The sequence below is a fragment of the Centruroides sculpturatus genome, unplaced genomic scaffold, assembly GCF_000671375.1.
Source record: "Centruroides sculpturatus isolate CEXI.00-Female unplaced genomic scaffold, Cexi_2.0 scaffold80, whole genome shotgun sequence".
NCBI classification, from domain to species: Eukaryota; Metazoa; Arthropoda; class Arachnida; order Scorpiones; family Buthidae; genus Centruroides; species Centruroides sculpturatus.
This window is the reverse complement of record NW_019384552.1, coordinates 88,886-106,514: the sequence shown is the minus strand read 5'-3', so window position 1 is coordinate 106,514 and position 17,629 is coordinate 88,886. Positions and strand designations below refer to the sequence as shown.

Genomic DNA, 17,629 nt, shown 5'->3' with positions numbered 1-17,629 from the left:
ATCTCCACATATAGGATATATTTTATCTGTATATAAAGGAAATGAGTTCACTAGCATTGAAAAGTTAAAATATCTACATAGCATAATTTTTAAAATCATATAAGAAATAAGAACAAAATTAAAAAGACACACATATTTTCCAGCATATAAGACGACTTTTTAACCCAGGAAAATCTTCTCAAAAGTCGGGGGTCATATTATACACCCAGTCATCTTATATGCCAGAAAGTATGGTATTTTAGAATGACTTAATTAGTTAACTTTTTAAAAATTAAAATTATTGAAATTTTGAATGAATCTATTAAAATTAATTTTAAACAGCCTTTTTAAACTTCCTATAATTGCTAAATAAAATTAAGTAATAATAGGTTTGTTAATAAATTTTGATTTTTTCATTAATTGTTTTAATGAAATTTTAAATACCTTGGGTGATGTTGATGGGCTACTGGAAGGTTCTGAGAGATGAGGTGTCATTGGCTGTTCATGATCATCCTCTGTGCCTAAATAAAGAATACCAGATAATATGTAATAACAAACAGATTTAAAGCTTTTAAATGGAAATTATTATAATAAGAATAAACTATACTAAATTTGACATCATTAGTAAGTACATTTTTATTATAATAGTAATAGGATTGGTATCAAAAGTTTTTTTAATACTGTTAATTACTTTGGTAATTTGAAAATTTTAATATCAATTTGGCAGGAAAGCATTTTTCTGCCAAAATGCCAAAACAATAATAAGTTAACTGCATTACTCTTTGCTTTTTGTGAGATGGATGTCCAGGAAAGTTACATGGCAATTGAAAATTTTCTGAAGCAAAAGAAAGAAGCATTTATCAAATGAACCCAGAAAGCTGAATGGTTAACAAGAGAAAGGAAAAAGGAATATTGACTCTGGGGGTCACCCTGCTTGGTTATACCTACCTGAAAGCATCATCAAAAGGGCTTGCATTGCTAGTTGATACTCTTGTGTTAGAAGGAACCAGACGCAATCCTTTTCTCCTATTGTTTCATTTCTGATTTTTATTGATAACTTTTTAAAATTTGAATTATTGTGGAAATGTATTGCAATTGAAGTTGTTATTATTTTGTGATAATGTGGTGATAACGTAACCACTCACCTGATAAGGCACTAAGTGCTATGCCGGACTAAAGTCAAGGCATATCTACTCAAACAAATTTAACATTAAGCTTGTGTGTTCTTGATATATGTGTCATATCTAGAAACTTCTTAACAATGTCCAATACTATGACTTTCTATAGTGCCATGTATATATTTTTATTAAGGTTTAATGTTTCTAGACTTTTGTTCAATGTATGTGGTATAACACCAGTAGAAGAGAGGACAATAGGCACAATAAATACCTTATCCATCTTCTACTGTTGCCTTAATTCCTGAGCAAGTGGCGTATAATTGCAGATTTTTTTTCAGTTTGAGTATTTTTCATGTTATGAGTGTTTGGAATGGAGATATCTATTATATAAGTAATCTTATTGCATTTGTCAATAAAAATGATATCAGGTCTATTGTGATGAATTGTTTTATCTGTGATTATGGCTCTGTTATAGTATATTTTGTGTGTCACTATCTAATACTGCCTGTGGAGTATGTTTGTAGTATGGTAACTGGGTGTTTAATCTGTTTGAGTGCAAACTCTTGGTGTATTATATTTTCTATTTGATTATGCCTATGTAAATAGTCTGTGCTAAGAGCTTGAAACCAGATTGTTTCTGGCAGAATGTTCCTTGTATTGTTTCTGGCAGAATGTGGCATTTTCTGCAAGAGTCATTTGTGAGTGATGTATCCTTCAGAATGTGTTTTCTGTGGTTTTTAGGGTTTATGACTTAATCTCGAATGGCAACCATAAACCTCTCTGTCTCTCCAAACAGGCAGCTTTTAGTCAGCTAATAATTTGATGCAGTTTTGTCAACCTAGTCCTGAACTAGGTTCTAAGCATGCCTGCTATGAAGTGTCATTGGGCACATGACTGCTTAGTGGTGTCTATGTTATTTAAGTGCTGATTTATGTTCAAGTGCTTATCACATGAACATGGCATGGAAGGGTATTATTATTACAGTAAAAACACATTGAAGAATATAAAAAAATTTTTGTCTTCAGTTTCAAGTTATTAATTTAATACAGTCATTTCAGGATTAGTAATGTGCACTTATTCTTTTCTGATTTGAACAATAAAAAAAAAAATACAGGTAGCCCTCGNAATCACTGAAGTAAACATTAATCAGATAAAAAAAAGAAATGCTATAATTTGCAAACAAGGTAATGACACCAGATTTATTCTTACAGAGCTTTTTCATATATCATCACATTTAGCAATTGCATAGTATTTCATTAAAAATTTATATATTTTTGATAATTTCTTGATTCCTATTTTTCTGCTTTCAAGTAACAATATTACTTTGTTTTTGCATTAATGATGTAACATTATTAATACAAAAAAACAAAACTGATTTAAAATGAGAACTAAAAATATAGCTTTTTTTCAATGCATAAACCATTAGATCATTTTTTAAGACATATGTCTATGACATTTTTTTTAGTAGAAATAGTAATGTATAATAAACTTCATTATAAATCTGATGATGTTTGTAAGAAAAAGATAAGTTTATGAAATTCATGTAAGATTATTGCTCTTTACAAGTTTTCTTTTAAATATTTTCATTTGTCAAAGTATTCTGGCATTCCTTGACAAAATAATTGCATTAAACCTGTGCATCACATTACAAAAACTCTACTTTTTATTATTTGATAAGTTGTGGTGCTACTTTTTCAATTTCACAATATTCTGTAATCTCATGTAATATATAACCAGTTTTTCAGGTGTTAAATTTAAAAGAAAACAATAAAACAAGTTAAATTTAAATAAGTTTATTTAAAATCAATGTCTTCATATATGTATATATATGACACAGAACCATAAAATTAAGAACATTACTGATGTGGAAAACACCATATTTAACTAATAAGTAAACTTAAATTTTCTGACTTTTTATATATTACATAATAATGAACTAAGTGAAAAATAAAACAACAACAAAGAAATTTAGGAACAGACAAGAAATACAGTTTGTGATAAATTCTTAGGATAGTCATAAATTACATGAAGATATGGAAATAGTGACTTGTTACATTTATACTTGCTAAACTTGCTGCCTAAACACCTAAATTTAAAGACATTGTATTAAAAGGATGTTTAAAATGATTCTGTAACTTTATGAGATAAAAATAAACTTTAGATCAAGAACATTTAGCTCAGTGATTCCCAAAGTGGTTGCTACTGCCTCCTTGAGGGCGATAGAAGACTCAACGAGGTACTGGAAGACAAAGAGTGGTAACAATGTTGGAAGATGAAGGAAATCAAAATTCATTTTGAAACAAACAAAAACCAAACTAAAAAATATATGCACTAAATGGGAATGGTAGTCCAAAAAGTTTGAGAAATACTGATGTAGCTAAAAATAGTCTGGTCCCATGAAAGAATATTAATTATAAAAAAAAAAATTAATATCTAGATTGATTTCTTTTCTTCAACATAAATGAACATTTGTGTTCATTAACTCAATAATTTCCTGTAAAAATAGGTTTTACATTTTGAATTTAATAATGAATGTATACAAATAACAACAACACAAAGCCCGAATAGTATACATACTAAATCTCCAAACGATCGCCTAAATATCAGGCTATTATATGGCTACTTAAATGATTAGAAATAAAGCATTATGACAAATTGCTTTATTTCTAATCATTTAAGTAGTCATATAATAGCCCGATATTTAGGCGATAGTTTGGAGATTTAGCATGTATACATTAACAACTTTCTATTTTGAAGAATAGCTACAATCTCTTTTTGCTTTCTATATTAAAAACTTCTCTTTTTATCAATCAAACTATAACAAATTGCTTAATTTTGTTTTCTACAATAATTTCCAAAATTTATTAGTTTCTTCTGCATTAGTAATTTTAATGCTCTATTAGGAAGTATAAAAAGCATAGACTTTTAAAGTTATTCTGATCTTCATAAACAGAAGAAATATATGTTAAAATTATCATAATTAACATTTTTCTTTTACCCCTTGTTCACATTCATGTATTACAAAAAATACAGATATAAATTATTTTATATAAATAAATTTATAAAACAATATAAAACTAAATTCAAACTTATCATAAATGATAAGATTTAAAATTAAATAAAATACTAACTGAATTTTAACAAAGTATGATTTTAAATATATAATACTTGCTTTTTCATTATTAAAAGGGTATTACTACTAGTAATATATATATTTTTTTCTGTTATAGTTGATGATGTATGTTATCAATATAATTCATATTGTGTTGTAGAAACTTGTTGAAACTGCATTAAATCATTATTTTAAAACTTAAAACAAGAAATAAGTGCTGTTCAAAAATAATTAAATAATAAAATTTAAAAAAAAGAAACAAATAACACTGATACTTACAATATTTCATCATTAGCATTAAATGAAAATATAAACAATTGATTTTAAGCTTTCTTTTTATTAATAAATTAATAAGCACCAAACATCAATAATATCTAATAATTATTATTACGATATTTACGTTTACATGACTTAGAGAGTAGGAAAGTGTATATAGGAAGGAAGGTTTCACAAAAACTAATACACAAGTGATAGCAACAGTTGGCAACTGGCCAATTATTAAAGGCAACGTCGTCCACATGTTGGAACGACAGGATACAAATTATGTGCAATTCTTTTGTGTTAATCTTTTCACTTTAAACGTAGCATTTTAACAAAAAGAAAAAGAAGAAGAAAGTAATTATGCACAAAAGAAGTAGGAAACGGAAAGAATAATGTTAATAATTTTCATTTAAATTCATTTTGGAAACCAATATTATTAAATCTCTAAGATTTTTTGTTCTCAATAAAATTTCTTACAGTACCGTACATCTAATTATTTCTATAATTTAACTTTATAACAACTGATTATTTTAAAATAGGGCATACAATTAAAATGTTATATACTATATTTAAATTTTATTCTACGAACACTTAACACTTATAATTTTTTTAAATGAAATTAAAGATTGGGAATATTTGCTACCGTTATAAATAAAATACGAATCGTAAGCTTTTTAATCTTATTCAAATAAATCGATATTATCTATTGATCTGTTGAATAATCGATCGAGTTACGTCAGTATTCAGTCAAATGAAATTTTCTTTAAACGTGACAAAATTAATCGTAATAAATCTAATAACTTTAGATTTAGTAATAAATTCTCATTTTTTTAATTGTTTAAATTAATTTTTCCTTATCAACTTTTAAAAATTTCATGAAAATGGCACAAGGTTATCTTAAATATTATAATAAGTAAAACTTAGGAAATTATAAATTTAATATCTGTAAGTAAATCACAAATTAGCGTTACTTACTAATTTTTATGATTTTGAAATGTTTAAAAATCTTTTTTCGTGATTTTTCTTTACAAATTAGCACTTAATAAAAATAACTTGATAATTTAAAAAACAAATAAATGAGATGAGATGTTTTAGATATTTGTAGATAAGTTCTATATATATAGTTGCTTCAATTTAATTCGTTTTTCATTACTTTGATTAGCAAGTAATTTAATTAATTAGTTTCATAAATGCTCATGTTTAGAAGTAAAAATCAACTTTTAAAAATTTATTAATGTTATCAATGATATTGTACTGTACAGTACATGTATTGGTTTTGTATAGGCAATTAGCTCCATATTCTTACATGAAAATCGGTTTTAATGCCATAAAATACATTTAGAAAGCCAAATAAATACTGTATATTTAATATTTAATTCATCATTAATCTAATTAACATCATTAATTTAATACTTTCGTTTTTTTTCTTCTATCTCGTAGATATCAATTAATTATTTTAACTGAGATGTAATTTATTCTCATTGTGCAAAATCATTTCCATCATCAGTTTAAAAATATTTAATAAAGATGCGTTATATATTACTAGTCGATGGCAAATAATACTGGTCATTACGTTCGGAAAAGAAAAAAAATTAATATTTCCATAAAAATATTTTAATAAAATTTAAAATAAAATTCCAACAATCGGTTTTCTGTTCTACGATTAATCCGTTATTATACAGGGGGTTGCAAAAGTGACTACAGTTGTTATTATGAAAGAAAACTATTTATTTTTATGCATAAATTAAAATCACAAATAAGGAAGGAATACGAAATAACAAAAAGATAAAAATAACAACAACGAGCAATTATTTATTGTGACATCGTCACAATGCCGGGCTACAATTTTTAATTTATTTAATTTTAAATATGTGCCCTTCATCTCAAATTAGTAGTGTCTTGCCCCTGTACATCATACGTTTCCTGTTATCAATTGAGTCATGCCGGTCATATAACTCCTTTCAAGGAAAAATTTTTGAATTAAAATAACATAACTTCCGGTTCAAATCGTTCGTATATAGTTAATCGGGGTTTCCTATCCCTAAGCTTTCCATATCTGGTCTCGTCTTTCATCTACCTAGCTCCGTTCTCGAGATTAAGGATGGACAGACAACGGACAACAGTAAAAATTTATAGGTCTACAATTTTTTTTTTTTTCAAATTGCAACCCAATAATAAAACTAAAGTAAGTATTTCTCAGATTTACAACTGTATACCTACTTTTGCAACCCCCTGCATTACGTTATGAAAAATTATTTTTCGTTCCATTATAACACATCAAATTCCACGATAACATATTAATTTTATAGAAATAATATATCGTGAATTTTACAGATATTCATTCAAAATTCCTAAATTTATGGCAATTTATAATAATAATAAAAAAAAAACTCTCACAAATCGAATTTCATTTCATGATGAATGATAAAGGGATTATTTTGATCGGACTGCGACTAAAATGAAAAAAATTTATTTAAATTTCCTCAAAAACTTGAAAAAGTTTTAAGTTTTTATGATTAAAATGAATCATGATGATGATCCCCATTTCATATTAAAATTCTCTAAAATTCTTAACTTTTATGTGACTTGTGACTGATAACTTATGTGACTTGGCAACTGAAAATAGCTAAAAATACGATGCACCTGCCTGTAACACAGTGATTTTCAAAACAATAAACAAATATTTCCTGATTTAACAATAAAATTATATTCGTTTTAAGTATAATAAATGCAGTAAAGATGCAAAATTTAGTTATTAAAAAAATTATTCTAAAACATATAGCCTGCTTTATTTAGCCTATACACATTTTAAAATTGATATTAAAATTTCTAAGTAAAATTTTCCAAAATTAAAGTAAGTATTTCAACTTCATTAGAATTTTATAAAGGTTACACGGGTCTTAGCTATTTTAATATTATTTTTACGTCGGCATATTAAATTTAAAGAACACTCTACATAATTATTTTTATATATTCATTTATTTTTAATTTAGTTATTTCTATTTTTATTCATAAAGTTCTGTTCCAGAATTTAAATTACAAATCATTTAATAATTTAAAGTATTATCATCTTCATTTAATATCATCATCAAATATTTTTATTTTATACAAATATTTTATTTAAAAAGATTTTGTAAAATAAACACAATAAAATTTTAATTATTATTTAAATAAAAAGTTTAAAATAACTACAGGAAAATTAAACAATATAACACTTCATCATTAATCATTTTAAAAAATTCTATTATTCTAGTATAATAAAGCCAGAAAGGATCAATCTTAATAATTCAAATTGAAATTATAATGTAATTTGGCTCAGACCTTAGTGCATTGAATCATTTATTCTCTAATTAACACAATGCATCAGCATATTTAAGCTAAATGGTCGGCCACAGTTATGCCCATTAAGGACAGGACTGACACGTAATGGGATAACCTGTACTGTCTGTGATATATGGGCAATATAGGTCAAGACAGAATTTGAGCCCGGATTCAACATGGAATTACACTAATATCTTACTGCATGGCCATCTGCATAACGGAACCTTAATCGTAATTGAAATAATTTTCCAAACTAAATTAAAATAATTAAACCTATATTTAAAAATTATGTTTTATAAAATTTTTAAGTATTTAAAATTTAAGTGGCTCTTCAAGAAGATCTTTCCAAGACATCGTCAAGTAAATATAGAAAAACATTTATAACATGCAAATATTTTTTATTGTTTTTATTAATGTTTTCTAAATTTTTAAATATTTCATTATTTTTATCGAGAAAAAAAATCATATCACAATTACCATTATCTCGGAAAATCTGACAAATATTTACTATTAAAATGCAATAATATAATATTTATATTATCACATTATTCACAAAACATATGTCCGAGAATATTAATTAAATATTGAGAAATATAAACTTATACAGTAATCTAAAATAAGAGCGAAAGTATAAAGTTTAATAAAACTTCCTGTCCACAGTAAGTTTTAGTGTAATGCACTCACAATCTCAGGGAAAGTAGCAAGTTATGACACATACCTAAACAAGAATTTTAAATAAACAAGACCAAAATAATGTGTAGCTTATATAATTTTTTTAGCTTACCAAATATCAAATATTCAGTCGGTTCGTCTTCTACTACTACTACTTAAAACCCAAAAATATCATCATCTTTTACTTTTTAAAGTATGATATTATCTTACACCTCAAATAAGATACAACAACATAGTCTTAAAATGATAAACTTCCCTAAGGGTTCGATAGCCTATTGTGATGAAATTCACCCATCTCGAAACAATGATAAACAGTATTTCAGGATTATTCGTGAGTAACCTTCGTGAGCAGACACTACATTCGTCTAATGTCAAAACACGCCAATAGTAAGCAATTTATAAAAGGTAAGTATAAAAACAAAGCAAAAATAAAAAATATCGGTACTGTAATTTAAGCTTCGCTTCTTTATTTATAATTTATAAACGTCGTACTGTACGTACGTTTACATTAATTTTTCAAAATTAAACAATTATTTTAAGTATGTTGAATTATTAACTAGGTTGAACTATAACTGCATTAGCATTAAAAATAATTATATTTTAGAAAAATCATTGTGAAATTTATATATATATTGCCTATCCATATTAAAAATGAAGCAATGTTAAACATTCCTTGCAGTAGATTTCATAAATTATTTACAGTTAAATACATATAATAATTATTATGTTTAATATTTGAATGAATAATACTTTTCTAATATACTATTTATATTTATTTCCTTTCTTATATTTACAGGCAATAATTTATGTAGTAATGACTTTATTTTTGTTCCTTCAAATATTCAACTATATGTAGTTGAATATTTGAAGTTAAAGTTGCCAATAAACAGTTAACAGTAAAATAGACTAAAGTATAATATTCATAAATAGTTTTCTAATCGTTTATGAACCTTGGAAATTGGAATATCGGAAATTTCTATTAAAAGTTCTAAATTAGTTTCAGATACAAAAAAAACAATAGAAAATACACATTTTACATATGTTTATTAAACTATTAATAAATTTTAAAATTTAATTTTAAATCCTTATTTGTTGTAACAGGGGTTATACTCCCGTTTCAGGAAAATACGTGGTTTTTTAAATTATATGAATCTGAAAATACAAATAAAAACAAGCCTGAACAATAAACTAAGTGAACATAGCATAAGCAGTAATATTTCTGTTTTAACAAAAGTCTCATTTTTAATATCATTGTATATAATTTTTTTTTCTGGTTATCAAAACTCAAAGTTGAACTTCCTTGAAATAACTTAGAATATAAAATTTCCGTCAAGCTGCAATCCCTCAAAAATGCAATGTCACACTTCCTCCTAAATATTGTAAACTGTTGTAATATTCACAACATAAATGGAAAACAGAACATTGGCCTTGCCATTTATTACAGACTAATTTTTTTAAACAGAAAATGTTACATCGTAGCATAAAACTAATCTTAATTCATGTACAAAATCGTTCCATATATCTTGATTGAACGATGCGCGGTACTGGATTGGGAATCTGGAAGTTTTAAAAACTTCGAGAGCCCCTTTTCGGTAACGCGGTGACCTTATCAAACATTTGTCAATAATTCATTCCCTTCCCTAAGTAAATAGACTGGACCTTGCTACTGCGCATTTTTACAGCTCGGCCAAGATTCGTGAAACGAGCTGTAGAATCTTTTAATTTTAGATAGAATTTGAAATTAATAGTATATACACTGGCGCCAGAACGTTTGGCCACTTGGGACACTTACCCCCTTTACGTCTGTGTTGCCCTTTTCCTAATACCCTAGGGAACCACAAATTCCATTATCTAGATTCTAGAATTACTAGAAACTTCATGACTTCTAGCCTATTCTGCAAATATAAAAGAAACTAATGAACAATATTTGTCCATTGTCCTAGACAACATAGTCGTATGTTGACCAAAATTTGGTTAGCATACGTAAGCCCCGGTTGCAACCAGCGCCACCATAGTTCAAGCTTCTTGCATAATGTACGATGTCTTTTTTTTTTTTTTTNTTTTTTTTTTTTTTTTTTTTTTTTTTTTTTTTTTTTGCTGTGCTCCTTTTGTACTGTGCAGTCTGCGGGCGCCGCTGATTTACCATTTGAAGGCGGGAAATTCCTTAAGTTTAAGTGCAATTATTAAATTTCGAATTTTGAAGATAATTTATTTCCTTGTTAATTAATATATTAAACATATTATCCAATGGATTTGAGTAGTCAAATTTCCAATCCTCTTCGGTCAAGTTAATTAATTAAATAAAATATAAGATAAAATCAAATAGTACTGAATCAAATTTATGAAACCAATAATTATTATAATCATTTTCCTCTTAGCTACATTTTTAGTTCATCCAGAATACTTCTGACTATATTAAACGTATTATTTAAAATGACAATCAATCCCAAACCTCAAAGTGGAAATGCGTAACAAATGGAGTTCATTACTATAATATAGAAAAATCTGAAGTGTTTTTGACTATTAAACACTAAAAAAATCACTGCTGAGAAAGTTCGTATCAAATTTTCATTTCTCTTTCATTTGAGAGAACAAAAATTCATAACCAGCAACTTAGTAGAGTATGATTCTTATTGTTTTTTCAATTGTTTTTAAGTCGTAAATTTTATTACTAGAATTTCTCATTAAAACATTAGGCTCTAAACTTTATCAAAATATCAAACTGAGAAAAATCAATGCTGTACTTGTAAATCTTGAAATGAATTTGTAAATAAATTTCAATATAAAATTAATACAGACTGTTCTACGAAATGAACAATAACATTTCACAGCACTACGAATATTCTGTGCTAATTAGTCATTATAGAGTACTTCACTTTCTATAAATATTTAGCAATTAAACTGAGATTAAATCAAATCCTAATTTAATTGTTAAATTATCTTGGGAACAAAATTGTCCAAATATCAATTTTCGCAACAGATCGTATCTTTGCGTAAGTCGAATTTTCAAAAATATCATCAAAATCAATAAATGCAAATTATACGTACAAAATATAAACTGATTTTTCTTATAAGTTTTTCATTAACGGTAACAAAACAACTTATTTTTAATTTAGTTCACATTACCTTTAAAAAATATATAAATTTGCTGTCATCAAATTTTACGTTTCTTAAATTAATTTACGATAATTTAATTTTAAAATAATTGTTTCATAAACAATTATTTTTTAAATCTATTAATTTAAGTAATTTAATAAATAACTATAGCATTAATAAAAAAACATATTTGAGTTTAAAAAAACCTTTATCTTTTTAAAATAGATTAATGAAACCCAGATAGATCAGTAATTGAACTTAATCATCATATTTATATTTCAAGGACAAATAATTATTTATTTTGGATTGTGCCAAAGTTTACCTTCGCAAATTTTGGCATAAAAATAAATTTACTTTACTGAACAAATAATAATTTAAAATACGTAGCAAAAAATCTTTCCACGACTTTAATTATCTTAACCTAAAATAAATTTTCAAATATAAATAGTTTTTCTTTCCTTTTAAGTTTTGTTTTTAATTCAGCAATAAAGATATCATCATATATTTTAAACTATATTTATTCTATTAAGGCCATCCTGTTATTTGCTGACGCACTCATTTTTCATTTCGACTATTTGTATTCAGCAATTTATCAACATCTGGAAAAAATGATTCGTACTATTTCAATGTTAACCTAGTTTTCAACTCGACGTACTTGAATATTTATTTCATGTTGTAACTAACTACTGTACTTCAATAGCATAATGTGTTAGTAAATATCAATTTTTCTCCCCCAGTATTAAAAATATGGGCGTTTTATTTTAAAGTTTTACATTAATTCCGAGCACGAATTTCCAGAAATATAGAATAAAATAACCTAAATAAGTCATGTGAAAGGATTCTCGTGAAGCAATAAGAAGATAAATTACAGCATTTATTTTATTTCTAAATTTTATTTAATTAAGCTACCTAAAACCAATTAGTGCAAAAAGAAAAAAAATCCTAGTCGTTTNGCATTACTTTATTAATATTAAAATTTTTATAAATAAATATATCGAAGGCACTCCTTTTTGCCATCTCTCCTACTAAAGTCAGTAAGGTGGCGCAGTATGGGTAGAATTGTCGTAGGAAAGTTATTCTCAATGTAAACAAAAAATATTCAATATTTATATATAAAATGCAATAAATGACAGCGTGTCTAAAACATAAAAATTACTTTAATCTTTATTTATTTCTTCCTTTCGTTGTACTCTCCTTATATTAAAATATATATGAAATTAGCGTTATCTCTCCTCCCCTCATGAGAAGCAATCTCTCCCAAATAGAGAAGTATCGACGCACTTTGACTTTTCTGTACAAACGTGGCGGAATTATTGCAACGTGGCTACTATTCTAATTTAACCTGTCATCAACAACTTTATTATTATTTGCTTTAAATACGCTTATTCGAAATATTATAAAGACTAAAAGCGTCTGCAGTCTTTGTAATATTTTGAATAAGCGTATTTACAAAGCATTAGGTATAAAAACGAAAGCTATACAACTTTCTAAAAGCAAAAAAGTGTGCAGATTTCGAAGCGAATTTAACTATACGATCACTCTTCTTCGCTGTTCGTTGTCTACTAAGATAACTGGTGCTACCTGCTTCAAAACATGAAAGAAGCTCTCGTCTTCCCTCGCTTTCTCCTATATCAACGATTATTATTATATTACACTATCATTAAAATTTTGTTCTACCACGAAAGACTCGTACTAATTTAAGGATTTCCCGATAAATTACTTGGTCATCATTCATTTACCCATTAAGTGCGATAACGTACACTTGGATCGATTATACGAATGGTGAATGGACAACGATTCTCGGCGCCAAACTATTCGTAACAATCACAAAAGTTCTTGATGGAATTCGAATCCAAATCTTCTATGAACGTATAACAATTTTCTCGTCTTTATTTGGTGACTTTAGTGCCGTTTTATTGTAAAAGATATACAGAAATTTTACTAGTTTACGATTTAGGCCTAATTAAAAGTCTCTTGTATCGTCTTTTTATTAATACCGTATTTTTCGTAACTTAATTAATATCTCAGTCTTTTTAACGTATTTCTCTAACATTTTATTTATAACAGAAATTTTTTGAGTTTAACAATAAAATAAAATTGAGAAGCTATGTAAATGCATATAATTTTTAATTTAAACAAACAAAACGAATCGAAATTTCTCTAACATTTTATTTAGAACAGAAATTTTTTGAGTTTAACAATAAAATAAAATTGAGAAGCTATGTAAATGCATATAATTTTTAATTTAAACAAACATGAGTTACACTATTATATCAAGTTCCGAGTTATATACACAAATTCATTGGAAGAATACAGATCTGATATTAGTATTTTTGATATTATTGAGGAAACTGTTACAGCAATTTTCACGGTTACGTGAATTGGAAAGTATAAGAATTTCTCATTATAACTGAATTGAAACAGGACTAAAAAAATTTCTGTAGGAAAATTCACTTTTCCTATAGAATTTCCTGTAGGAAAAGTAAATTTTAAAAAATTACAAGGAGGGATTAGTGCGATGTATTCGGGAATTGTTTTCTTATTTAAAACATAAAAATTAAGATTTATTTCACGCATGAAAAATAACAATTTTGATGTAAATAAAGATAAATTTAAAATTAATAATTTAAAATGGAAAGAATTACAAAATTTCGAAATCAGATAGAATCCATTATTAGTTTTTTTCTTCCTATTATAATGGAATTTCATAATTTTGAACACAAGCCAGGAAAACATTTTTCTAAAAAGAGATACTAAATACATTAAAATTTTATAATAAAATTAACTGCGATGACTATTTTAATTTATAACTTTAAATAGTCCCACTATTAAACGTCCGATCATCCATATTTTTGAAATTATTTGAGTGATATTCAAGAATCATGCAATTATGAAAAGAAAAAATTACTTAGCCTACTTTCTGCATTAGGAAAACAAAAACACTCCACCGAGATTACTAAAAATGTGCGTGTCTAATTCTGTTGCAGTTAAATGAATTTTTAAAAATATTCTACATATAATATTTGTCTAATAAAAGTTTTATCCTAAAAATATTTGGAAAAGGCTAAAATTTATCAGGAAAACGTTTCAATTAGCTTAGGTTCGCAAATAATTCAGATTTAATGAATTCATTATGAGATAGCCATGTATGTTTTCAAGGTTATTACGTGTCATAGACGGCGAAACTGAAATTTAAAATAATTTAAGAACTGTTCAATAATCTACATTTATATTTTCTTCTTCTTGGTAAATAAATTTTTAATAATAATAATAAATAACAATTTAAGAAATATCTAATTATAATGCTGTAATATATAATAATTGGAAATAACTTTCCAATTATTATGTATTATGTATCATTTTGTAGGAAATAACTTTCCGTACAAAATTATGATGATAATAATAATAATAATTTCGCGGGCCTTTTTGATTTTTTAAAACTTACGGTTTACCTGACGATACAATTATTTTCCATCCAGATAAACAATGTCTTACACAATGTAGAGGTGATGTTAGTAACCAAACAGTAAAAATAATCCATCTGTTATACGTAGCCATTTTTGAAAGATCTTTTAGAGCGGTTATGACATTTACAAAAAAAAATAAACACACATTTGTCTTAATCAATTCTTTGATAAAATAAATACAAAATTTAGCTTACGGGAGTAAATAAACAGATTATGATGCAAGTATTAAAAAATTATTAATCTTAGAAAGAAACGAAAAATTTAAAAATATCGGTACAGTTTGAAAAGAAATACTGTTGGCTCGATTCCACACGGAAGCTTTGTTTACTTTCAACATTTGGATTACATAAGTATGCCATGTGACGTAGTTCTAGTATGCTCTATCGTTATAAAACGAGCCCATTTTAAAAATTAGAAAAATTTGTTTTTCAATGAACGAATAAATGGTTAGGGTTAGTTTTAAAAAATATAAATTAAAATCTTCAACTTAAATAAATTTTAATTAAAATTATAGCAAAATAGATAAGATGCGTATAGATTGTAGCATCATTTAACGGATAATGAAATTAGGCTGACTTAGGAAAGCAGTTTCGTCTATATATATACTCAAATAATTAGATTGTTTGAATGTAGGACATTGCGAGTAAGCATTAAAAAAGAAAGGCCAACAAAAAAATTTATTTGTAGTATTTTTTGCTTCTTATCATTTTGATTAATAACACGATAGTTTTTTTACCCGAGATTTGGCAATGAAAAACAAATTTATTGTGGCAAGAAAGCAAGCTACGCAATTATTAGCATTATTTTAAAAAACAATATTTATAGTATTTCAAAAATTGCTTTAGTTTAATTAATAAAACACACACATCAAATCATTTAGAAATTAATGAAAGCTTAATGATAAAGCAAAATAAAATACATAATTATAAAACCTTAATAGAATATGATTTATACTAGAAACATTATTTTATCCATCAAACTTTTGATAGATTTTAACGTTGGAAATTGGAGAATTTTATTACTTTTACGTACATAAATGCAAAAGAAGAAAATGTTGAAGACGAAATTGACCTATAATCTATCAATGGACGGAGTAAAAGGAGGAGGAAAACCAACGTCACGTTCTCGCAATACGTACTATCTTTCACGCATAACAGCTGACACGCAAAACCAGTACCAGGAAATCCGTCAAAGTTTTTGTCCTTGAACATTAAATTTCTCCCATCAATTATAGCTTAACTAATAACCATAAATTTACCTTTAATTTACGTACGAAAGTACAAAAAATCGTAAATTCAGTTCGAGAGGACTTGTGAAATATTCTTGATATTTATATATAAAACTATGACAAAAACTTGTGTTTTGTTTATAAGTTCGTGTGATTGAAAGTAACAATATAATACGAAATTTTCACTGTCTTTAGGAACAATGATCCTTGAAAAATATTAAATTGTTTCAGTCAACTTTTATTTTTTACGCGATAAATAATTTAGATAACATTCACAATTTTTATCGTCTACCTGAATATTTTACAGCTGAATTATTAAAAACTGATTGATTTTATTTATTTTTCTAATTAAAATATATTCATCTTGTCAATGTAAAACTCGTAGTAATTTTTTGTAACTATTAAAATTATAAAATAAATTATCTGACTTCCTAAACCAGTATCATTTTTCAAATATGAACAATATAAATAAACCGCTAATCTTTTAGAATGTCACATCAAAACTACACAAATGCGAGTAGCTGTCCCTCGTACAGTTACTATGGAAACGTGTCATAACGTCTCTTTATTGTCCTCTCGGCAATAAAGGAGACAAAGAGATTTGCTATTAAATTGGAAGTCCACACTTTTCTAACAATTACATTAAGTTATTTCTAAAAGCTAAAACGAATCTCAAAACTTAAATTAAAATTGCTAAATTCGTATTTATTTTCTCTGTAATCTTAATTAAAAGAAGAAAAGATTAATTTCGAAAAATAAGGACAAGCAAAATTTCATCTTAATAGTCTTAAAATAATTAACTATTGTATTATATTTCATAATAATACTTTCAATCTTTCTTCTATCTGATAGAAAAGATTAGACAATTAATTCTGACGGATAATTTATAAGAAAAAAGATAAAATTACTTTCACCATATCTCTAATTGACAAAAAAAAACTGTTATATTTTTATCGTTTATTGGTTTTCGTATCGTTTTATAGACCTAACTCAAATTACAAAAGAAAAATAGGACGAAAAAAAGGCTGAAATTTTCAAAAAATTTAGAAACTTTTACAAACAACAAAAGAAAAAAATGAGAATAGACTTCATTTGTGATGATTTCCTCTTTCAGATATATAATTACATTTTATAATTGATTGTATATATTACAAAAGCTTTTGTTAAAAGTAATAAATTAACAAAATATCACTTAAGAATATATTAGATTAAATGAGAATATAAAAATTCTTTTGGAAAGACAGTAAAATGGAGTCGGTGTTAGTAGTATCTCGTAAAAGTACACTGACGCCAAACTAATTTTAAACGAGCTTCGATTGTTCGTAAATAACTACAGTAAACAATAGTTCGATTGAAGTCGCACTAGACTATTTGC

General features: G+C 26.1%; 1 protein-coding gene across 1 annotated transcript in view; it reads right to left on the bottom strand.

Annotated features, from left to right (window-relative positions):
- Positions 1 to 17,629, bottom strand: part of LOC111623712 (oxysterol-binding protein-related protein 8-like) — a 186,583-nt gene that overhangs the window by 95,323 nt on the left and 73,631 nt on the right. The window contains exon 7 of the mRNA XM_023366398.1: positions 424 to 500. Coding sequence (XP_023222166.1) covers positions 424 to 500 — 77 coding nt within the window. The remainder of the gene's footprint in view (positions 1 to 423; positions 501 to 17,629) is intronic.